The 10,659-nt window shown below is 42.6% G+C and overlaps 1 protein-coding gene across 1 annotated transcript in view; it reads left to right on the top strand.

Annotated features, from left to right (window-relative positions):
• Positions 1-467: 467 nt before the first annotated feature.
• The window catches only part of gyg2 (glycogenin 2), an 11,114-nt gene continuing 922 nt past the window's right edge, over positions 468-10,659 (top strand). The window contains exons 1-8 of the mRNA XM_028571446.1: positions 468-488; positions 1,567-1,727; positions 2,269-2,443; positions 5,776-5,938; positions 6,208-6,334; positions 6,816-6,987; positions 7,473-7,589; positions 8,747-8,836. Of these exons, the coding sequence (XP_028427247.1) occupies positions 468-488; positions 1,567-1,727; positions 2,269-2,443; positions 5,776-5,938; positions 6,208-6,334; positions 6,816-6,987; positions 7,473-7,589; positions 8,747-8,836 (1,026 nt within the window). The remainder of the gene's footprint in view (positions 489-1,566; positions 1,728-2,268; positions 2,444-5,775; positions 5,939-6,207; positions 6,335-6,815; positions 6,988-7,472; positions 7,590-8,746; positions 8,837-10,659) is intronic.

Below are 10,659 nucleotides of genomic sequence, written 5' to 3' on the forward strand. Positions count from 1 at the left end.
AGAGCGGGACTTCATAGAGGGTTAGCAGCCACAGGAGAGGTGAAAGTAGTCCATACTGCATGTACCACAGCTTCAGCTTGCCAGAAAGCAGGGTTCTGTTGATGTTCTCCAGGCCAATGGCTACCTCCTTCCTGAGCTGCTCTACTTGCTCTTTGTCTTTAAGGGAGGCATCATACCAACGATCTATGCTCTTCACAGGCTTCTCGGAGAGTGTTGGAATGGGTTCCTCGCCAATGTGGAAGCGGTGGTCTGACAGCTTCCCCTTGATAATGGAGATGCTTCTGGACTTGCTCGGCTTGATCTTCATGCGGGCCCGCTCAATGTTTTAATGGAGCTTTGTTAGTAGCCGTACAGTGCAAACCTTGGTCGTGGTGAGAGTTGTGAGGTCATCCATGTAGGCTCTGAGCGGTGGCAGCCTCAGCCCAGGTTTTATTTGCTGTCCACCAACCATCCATCGAGAGGCCCAGATGATGACCTCCATGGCCAGGGTGAAGGCCAGCGTTTCTTTAAAAGCATTTTTGAACGCTTTTTTAAACGCTTTCAATTCTTTTTTAGTTTTTTTTACGCTGTTGATAAATGATGATCTGTGTCGGTCCTTCTAAAGAGCAGCTCTGTGATATTTGAAAAGGGGAAGATAACGCTGTGTGCTTTCCTTTAAAACTTTTTTGATGCTTTCAACACTTTTGTGGACACTATTTTTAACACTTCTGGAGTTACGTTTTTTAGCCACTTTTTGTACGTTTTTAACACTCTTTTAAATGCTTTTTACAAATACTTAAGGCGCTTTTTTTGGCGCTTTTCACACTATTTTTAACACTCGTGTCAGCCCTCCTAAAGACATCCTCTGTGGTCAAGTGTGTGTGACCGAGCCATCCGCACAGAGGGTCGACACACTGTTGCTCAACACTTGGCAAAGCTCGCTAGTTGAATGACCCGTAAACACACCCGCACAAACACACACACACACACACACACACACACACACACACACACACACACACACACACACACACACAGTCATAGAGCAAACATCCCGTCTCTATTTAAACTGTGTGCCTTCTGTAGAGATGTCTGCTGCATGAAAGATTATTATTATTATTAAGGATGGCTAAAGTTACTGGATCGGAAATGTGCGGTAGGTGAAGATTTAAACTATAGGCTACTGCTCGTTGGTTGAGTTGTGTTCTGAATTAAAAGGTGTTGAGTCTGTTCTGTTCAGGGACCACTTACTCAACAATCAAACTCACGGACCGCCAAACAGACAAAGTGGACTCACATTATTCCACTTGTTGTAACTGGCTTCTTTGATGCTTTTTTTGGATGTTTTGTTTGTATTTGACACTTAAAATTTTTTTTTTGCTATATTTGGCAAATGTTTATTTTTATCCAAACCACAATCTTTTTCCTAAACTCAAAAGGGTAACTTTTGTTTAGTTTTTTCAGCTGCAGACTTTTTGTCACTTAATTTTTTGTTGTTGATTCTTTTCACGATGTTTGTTTCTACGCCTTTGATGCTTTTGCTGCATTTTTTTAGCCTCTTTGTCCCACTATGACCAGAAATAAAAGGTGACTTCTTCACTGTCTCCAGGCGCAGAGGCCTTCGTCACCATGGCGACCACAGACTCGTACTGTATGGGAGCGACGGTGGTGGCCAGGAGTTTACGGCGTCACGGGACAACTCGCAGCATCGTTGTCATGGTTACGCCTAACGTCTCAGAGCAGTCGAGGTGGGTGAAACGTCCCAGACGTCTGTTTGAACTGAAGAACTGCTGCTGTCAGGGTTAAAGGGGGGCCGGAGCGTCTGGGGCCCCAAATCTTTGAGGTGTGGGAGAACAATACGTTACAAAATAGGATGTAATAAAAGTGACAAAAACATCGCAGAAAGCTACAAAAAGGTTTTAAAAAGCGCTATTAATTTCATCAAAAGATTTTTAGCCTTTCTTTTATCAAAATAGCTTGAAGAATAGTCTGATTTAACGTAAAGTACGGCTCTGTTATTGTCACATGAAACCACTCAACATGTTAACGTTTCAGCGTTGGGGAAAAGAACTGCATATGAATGCGTCATTACCTTTTTTTTATGCTTATTTCTGTCATATTTTTGACGTTTTTTTTTTTTTCCTACATTTTTGCCACTCCTTTCATTGTTTTTGTTCTTCAACTTTTTGGTATTTTTTTGGTGTTTATTTTTTAAGTTTTCATCACTTATTTTGATGTTTTTGGTGCTTTTGTGTGGTTACATTTTAATCTTAACGTCTCTCCTCTCAGACTTGCCCTGCAGGAAGCGTTTGATGATGTCATCACGGTGGACGTGATGGACAGCGAGGACCGTCTCCATCTGTCCCTGCTGGGACGTCCCGAGCTCGGCCTCACCTTCACCAAGATCCACTGCTGGTCTCTCAGTCGCTTCAGCAAGTGTGTCTTCCTGGACGCCGACACACTCGTGAGTCCCTAGACACAACTTCAGACGGGGAGGGTTGTTTTGCGGTCATATCCAATCTGTGTTTACGCCTTTTGACATGTTCTTTGACACTTTACAATAGGTTGTTTTGTTTTTTATAGCCAATCCGTTCAGTCTGTGTTACTGTCAAAACCCTTTCTACACTTTTTTCGTAGATTTTTAAAATGTTTTTGATGCAATTTTGAGACTTTTGTGACTTGATTTTTAATGCCTTTTACGCTTTTGATGTGTTTTGACACTATTGACATTTGTTTAATTTCTTTGATTTATTTATTTTTTTTACTTTTTTGTTGCTTCTTCCGATGCATCCGTGTTGCCAACAGATTCTCACTCCCATCGCGTAAAATACGGACACTTGGTCAGGTGCTTTTGGAGTTGTTCTTGACGGTAAAAGTCTCCTTTAGTGTCAGATCTAAACACACTTTATATAAACGCGCTTGATCGGGACTATTGGCATCACTTTTGATGCAGTTAGGTTAAGGAAAAGATGGTGGGTGGGCTTATAAAACGTATGTTTACATACACGCAGGACAAGAACGGGACGGTTGGGTTTAGGAAACATGACACGTGGGACTGAACCCCAGTCTCCATGTGTTGTTTGACCCTTCCACCCCCCGAACCAACCTCTCTATGCGGATTTTTGGACTCTCATACTACTCGCTACCGTAGTCGCTCTTAGTGCTACGTCATCTTCAAACCCTGTGTAGCTGCTGCTCTCCCCGCTGCGTTCTACAAACACGCTGAAGGGCGCTTTTTGTGCCGCTTCAGACGCTGACAGCCACTGTCCAAATGTCTGTATTTTAGGAGTTCGGAGTGAGAACGGATTGGTGTTGCTGTTTTAATGAGCAGCTTTCAGAAGGTTTCACTGGCTGCAGCGGTCCAGATGAAGGGAATGTCTTAAAATGTGAGACATTATTCCTTCATTTGTTCTTTTTTTTGTGTTTTACACATTTCAAATTTCAATTACAGCTTTGATCACTTTTCAAAGGGATAATTCCCAGAAAAGTGTCTAAATACAGCTTTGTTGACATGTTTTAGATTGGTTTTGACAATTTTTTAATTTAAATAATGCTTTTCATGCTTTTTATGTGCTCTTTTATATGCTTTTTATGTGCTTTTTTATATGCTTTTTTTGAAGGCTTTCTTAACGCTTTTTGCTTAGATCATTCTTCAATGGAATAATTCCTAGCTGGTCATCATGAACCTACTGTACTTCACTATCAGTCAGTTAACATACTGCGTTTAATGATCGTCCATTCATGTTGTAAACTGTTGACACATCTCTCCGTGTCAGCCAGCAAAGTCAAACATTTTCTCGTTGAAATCGATCCCATCATGCATGTTAGCGGACATGTGGGAGTATGTTCTTCTTTCTGAGTTTGCTCAGTGTAAACATGGGTTGTATGGTATAGGTTGTATGCAAGGTTGTAGGCAAGCTTGTGCACACATCGTGTTCTGGCACAAACACATGTCTCTACTACCCTGGAACTTGAATGTTTTCATTGTTATCGTTTGGCAAATTTGGTCAATAATACTGTTATTTTTCCCACCAAATCCATCCTCAACTTGGCAGTTGCACCTAATAAACATGCGTATCAGCCTTCACAACACATTTACCCAAGCGTAGCGGACACGGGGTATGCAGTGGACATAATAATTTAATTTGTGCGTTCAAGTTGATTTGAACGCACCATAAGTAGGCGAGTGTGCACGTTACTCAGGTTGCGTCAGTTGATTGATAGGCTCATATAGATGGTAGAGAGTATGTAGAGAGACAACAGTAGAGAGTAGTATGTAGAGAGACAACAGTAGAGAGTAGTATGTAGAGAGACAACAGTAGAGAGTAGTATGTAGAGAGACAACAGTAGAGAGTAGTATGTAGAGAGACAACAGTAGAGAGTAGTATGTAGAGAGACAACAGCAGAGAGTAGTATGTAGAGAGACAACTGTAGAGAGTAGTATGAAGAGAGACAACAGTAGAGAGTAGTATGAAGAGAGACAACAGTAGAGAGTAGTATGAAGAGAGACAACAGTAGAGAGTAGTAAGAAGAGAGACAACAGTAGAGAGTAGTATGAAGAGAGACAACAGTAGAGAGTAGTATGTAAAGAGACAACATTAGAGAGTAGTATGTAGAGAGACAACAGTAGAGAGTAGTATGTAGAAAGACAACAGTAGAGAGTAGTATGAAGAGAGACAACTGTAGAGAGTAGTATGTAGAGAGACAACAGTAGAGAGTAGTATGAAGAGAGACAACAGTAGAGAGTAGTATGAAGAGAGACAAAGGTAGAGAGTAGTATGAAGAGAGACAACAGCAGAGAGTAGTATGTAGAGAGACAACAGTAGAGAGTACTATGTAGAGAGACAACAGCAGAGAGTAGTATGTAGAGAGACAACAGTAGAGAGTAGTATGTAGAGAGACAACAGTAGAGAGTAGTATGTAGAGAGACAACAGTAGAGAGTACTATGTAGAGAGACAACAGTAGAGAGTACTATGTAGAGAGACAACAGCAGAGAGTAGTATGAAGAGAGACAACAGTAGAGAGTAGTATGTAGAGAGACAACAGTAGAGAGTAGTATGTAGAGAGACAACAGTAGAGAGTAGTATGTAGAGAGACAACAGTAGAGAGTAGTATGTAGAGAGACAACAGTAGAGAGTACTATGTAGAGAGACAACAGTAGAGAGTAGTATGTAGAGAGACAACAGTAGAGAGTACTATGTAGAGAGACAACAGCAGAGAGTAGTATGAAGAGAGACAACAGTAGAGAGTAGTATGTAGAGAGACAACAGTAGAGAGTACTATGTAGAGAGACAACAGTAGAGAGTAGTATGAAGAGAGACAACAGCAGAGAGTAGTATGTAGAGAGACAACAGTAGAGAGTAGTATGAAGAGAGACAACAGTAGAGAGTAGTATGTAGAGAGACAACAGTAGAGAGTACTATGTAGAGAGACAACAGTAGAGAGTAGTATGAAGAGAGACAACAGCAGAGAGTAGTATGTAGAGAGACAACAGTAGAGAGTAGTATGAAGAGAGACAACAGTAGAGAGTAGTATGAAAGACTGAGGCAGGTTGGGGGGGTGGACTGGTCAAACAACTCAGGACTCTCCCCCAGGAGCCCTGGGTTTGTGTCCCGTTCTTGTCCCTTGTGTCATTTTGTAATCCCACCACCATCTTTTCCTAACCCTTTCTTGTGCCAGATGTTCTTGTCCCTTGTGTCACTGAAACATACATTTTGTAACCCCACCCACCACCATCTTTTCCCAGAGCGTCCCAGTATAACACTAAAGGAGACCATGCCCCTGTTCACTCTCAGGTTCTTTGTAACGTGGACGAGCTGTTTGAGAGAGATGAGTTATCGGCGGCTCCAGATCCCGGCTGGCCTGACTGCTTCAACTCTGGCGTGTTTGTCTTCAGACCGTCGCTCAGAACGCACCGCCGCCTGCTGGATCACGCCCTGCAGCACGCCAGCTTTGACGGTAACGCACGACAACACGTCTGAGTTTTAAACTACTACTGTGTGCTCTGAATACTGACAACAGAATACTTTAATGCAAAATTAAAAGATGATGCAAGAGAATGTGTTAGTTCAAAGAAAGATAACGTGTGTGTGGGTGTGTGTGTGTGTGTGGGTGTGTGTGTGTGTGTGTGTGTGTGTGTGTGTGTGTGTGTGTGTGTGTGTGTGTGTGTGTGTGTGTGTGTGTGTGTGTGTGTGTGTGTGTGTGTGTGTGTGTGTGTGTGTGTGTAGGAGGGGACCAGGGCCTGTTGAACTCTTTCTTCAGCAGCTGGCCGCTGGACGACATCAGGAAACATCTGCCGTTTGTCTACAACCTGAGTGCCAGCTCCGTCTACAGCTACCTCCCTGCTTTCACACAGTGAGTGGGTCTGGACTGCCTGCACGAATACATCTCAACTCTGCTCGCACACTTACTATTAGTTACCAACTAACCCTAACCCTTACCCTTTCACATAGTGAGTGGGTCTTTTGTTGTGCTTTTGTCAACGCTTTTGTTTCATGTTCTTATGTTTCTTTTCAAAGTTTTCTGAAGCATTTCTACACATTTTTGTAGACACTTTTGTAGACACTTGTCCCTTTTTAAACTTTTCTTTTCAATGTTTTTGACGCTTTTTGTGGGTACTTTGTCAACGTTGTACTGCACTGCCTGTGCGAATACATCTCAACTCTGCTCACACACTATTAGTATTGGTGGATTGGAGTTAACATTTTCAGGCTGACACAAATGTGTTTGCATTAAAGGCTGTAACTCTGTTTTCTCCATCAGTAAATCAGTGGCATGTTTATGTCTGTTTCTTCGACATTTCTTATAGTTATTTTAAAACGTTTTGTTCCTGCAGGTTTGGCCACAATGCAAAGATCATCCATTTCTTGGGAGCAGAGAAACCCTGGAGCTCCGGCAGCCAATCACAGTCTCCCACCCTGGACCAGTTTGTGTCTCTGTGGTGGAAGGAATACAACACCAGTAACACCAGTTACACCAGATCAACTGCGCCAGGGAAACCCCAACAGGTACCAATGTCTGAAATCTGAAATCTTTTTGATGCTTTTTTCAAAGTTTTTGTTTTACATTAACTTGCAATTAATCAAGAGTTTACTATGGACAATCATGTGATTGATCATGATTAATTATTTCAATTGATTGACTGCCCTTATTGTCAACCATATGCAAAACAAGACCAAAACTGTGTCAGTCCGTGGCCTAATGTCTCTCATTTAAAAAGTGCCGTTAAAATGTCTAACTGGTGAGTCCTTTATAATAGGTGTGATGGTAAATGTTCAGCAGCACAGTGCAGGAAGTCAGCCATGTTTGTGTGGTTTGCCCTGCAGGTTTTCACATTTCGCTGATGACTCCCTGCTCTTTAGTTGAAAGTTTGTTAAGCCGTCAAATAAGCTGCTGCAGAGTTTTGGCTTAAGGATGAATGTGACACATGGCTGCCCCTGCTTGGAATACCAAGTTGTCGTCCCAACACTCAAGATTGTCTTTTGTTTTGCAGATCCAGGAACGAGAAACCGAGACGTTGTTTAGAGAAACCTTGGACAGCTCCATCTCGCTGCTCGCATATTTCTCCCCGCTGTCTTTGAGGCTTCGTTCCTCGTCTGAACCAGAGATGGTAACACATCTATCTATCTATCTATCTATCTATCTATCTATCTATCTATCTATCTATCTATCTATCTATCTATCTATCTATCCATCCATCCATCCATCCATCCATCCATCCATCCATCCATCCATCCATCCATCCATCCATCTCTCTCTCTCTCTCTCTATCTGTCTATCTATAATCCATCCATCTATCCATCTATCCATCTATCTATCTATCTATATCCATCTGTTTGTCATATCTATGATTTTTCCAGAAGGTAGCCTATAAAAGATCCTTAAGCCACTCCTTTAAACACAGAGTTAATTTGCAGTCAAACATATTCTGTGAAGCCAAAAAAAGAAAGCATGTGCTAATAAATCCATTAATTAGCTTAATGAATGAGCTTATTAGCATAGCCACTTGTGTTTATAATAATCACAGTGATCATTATTATGGCAGCTCATCTTGTTGGTTCCTGTTGTATGAGTGTTTCTGCCTGACTGCATTTTACTCCTACACACCCTATTACCAACCACAGGCAGTGCCTCGCTGCACTTCTGTCCATTGTTGAATTCATTCCATCGTGATGATGTATTGTTCTTCAACAAGCTTGTAGGATTCACCTGAACAGACACATGGCCTGCAGTGTGACAGCCATATATAACTATATTTATATACTGTAAATATACAGTATATACTACTGTGTTATATCTACGGTGACAACATACATCAACAGTGTTTTCCACATAATAGAAAGAATAGAAATAGAAAGCTTTTTTTCAACATTTCTGGCTCTTTTTTCAACATTGTTGGTGCTTCTTTTGACGTTTCTGTTGCTTTGTTTTACATTTATGAAGTATTTGTTTTTTCCAAAGCTTTTGTAGCTTTTTATTGATGTTTTTGTTGCTTTTGCGAATTTTATCTTGCTTTTTGACATTTTCAAAGTTTTCAACATTTTTGACGCTCTTCTGGACATTTTTGTGACTTTTTTCCAATGTTATTTTTGTTTTTTTCAACATTTATTTCACTTTTCAGAAGTTCTTGTTGTCGTTCTAGGTGCTTTTTTCAACATTGGCTTCAGTTTTCAGACCAGGAAGCTTTGTCCATTATTTTTTAGTCTGTGGTTTAAACCTGGCTGATTTTATACTGACATTGAGTGACATGACTACGGCTGTGTGTAGTGTTGCCACAAAGATAACACACCGTTGGAGGAAGAAGAGAAGTCAGAGATCCAGGACCCAGCGTCTGGTGCAGAAACGGATCCACGTCCTGTACGTAAACCCTCGCCTTTCTCATCGCAATGTTGATCTAAATATATTAGTGCGCCAGTGTGAACATTGGGGGCAGAGCCAGACAGTGTAAACATTGGGGGGCGGAGCTAGACAGTGTAAACATTGGGGGGCGGAGCTAGACTGTGTAAACATTGGGGGTGGAGCCAGACAGTGTAAACATTGGGGGGTGGAGCTAGACTGTGTAAACATTGGGGGGTGGAGCTAGACTTTGTAAAAATTGGGGGTGGAGCCAGACGGTGTAAACATTGGGGGGCGGAGCTAGACTGTGTAAACATTGGGGGGGCGGAGCTAGACTGTGTACAAATTGGGGGTGGAGCCAGACATTGTAAACATTGGGGGCGGAGCTAGACTGTGTAAACATTGGGGGTGGAGCCAGACGGTGTAAACATTGGGGGTGGAGCCCGACATTATAAACATTGGGGGCGGAGCTAGACTGTGTAAACATTGGGGGTGGAGCCAGACGGTGTGAACATTGAGGGTGGAGCCATAGACAGTATATAATGGACCAATAGACCCCGTTGCTCTGGACGGAGACCAGTGAAGGCTATTAGAAGCACTTTTCCGGTGATGGCCAGCTTTACTGCGCAGCCTCCAACTGAGAGAATGTGACGTGAGCAACGTGTCTGAAAGTTGGAAGTCTTCTGGTAGCTGTGCCAAGAGAAATCTCAATCATTCCCAATCTTACAGATACGGAGACTGTAGGTGTATGTAAGGAGATAACATGGGCACAGGCTAATTATTGATCACTAACATGCTAGTTAACATTAGTAATTAAACCTAAACATCTCATGTAAGTCCAAACTGCCTGCGAGCTTCTCCTGTACTATACGGTAATTCCTCTACTATGCGACAGTAAGTCACTTGGTTATGACACAATCGTTAGCCTATTTTTACAAAAACGTCTGCTACGGAGCCATAACGTGAGGTACAAGGTAATGGAGCCTTTTATACATTGTCGTGTTTCTTTGGAACTAAACAACGGACAAATAGAGTCTTTAAACGCTTCAGATGTAAAGTTATTCGCAGTCAAGTGACGTAAAAAAAAAAATGGCGGTCAGCGGAATGCTAACAGGAGGTGATGGCCAGTTAGCAACAAAATGGCGCCATGATGGCTCGAGTTCTGAAGCGAAGCTTACCCCCTTGGGTGGAGCTAGACTGTGTAAACATTGGGGGCGGAGCCAGACGGTGTAAACATTGGGGGGCGGAGCTAGAATGTGTAAACATTGGGGGTGGAGCCAGACGGTGTGAACATTGGGGGCGGAGCTAGACTGTGTGAACATTGGGGGTGGAGCTAGACTGTGTGAACATTGGGGGTGGAGCTAGACTTTGTAAACATTGGGGGCGGAGCCAGACGGTGTAAACATTGGGGGTGGAGCTAGACTGTGTAAACATTGGGGGTGGAGCCAGACAGTGTAACCATTGGGGGGCGGAGCCAGACGGTGTGAACATTGGGGGTGGAGCCAGACTTTGTAAACATTGGGGGTGGAGCCAGACGGTGTGAACATTGGGGGTGGAGCCAGACATTGTAAACATTGGGGGCGGAGCTAGACTGTGTAAACATTGAGGGTGGAGCTAGACTGTGTAAACATTGGGGGCGGAGCCAGACATTGTAAACATTGGGGGCGGGGCCAGACATTGTAAACATTGGGGGCAGAGCCAGACAATGTGAAAATTATGGTTGGAGCCAGACGGTGTACACGTGTTGTTTACCTAATTGTTGAAAAAAAGCAAAAGAAAGTAACAAAAACGCCAAAAAATGTGACAAACTGCAAAGAAAAGTGACAAGAAAGCGACAAAAACAA

The sequence above is a fragment of the Perca flavescens genome, chromosome 24 (genome assembly GCF_004354835.1).
Source record: "Perca flavescens isolate YP-PL-M2 chromosome 24, PFLA_1.0, whole genome shotgun sequence".
In the NCBI taxonomy this organism is placed as follows: Eukaryota; Metazoa; Chordata; class Actinopteri; order Perciformes; family Percidae; genus Perca; species Perca flavescens.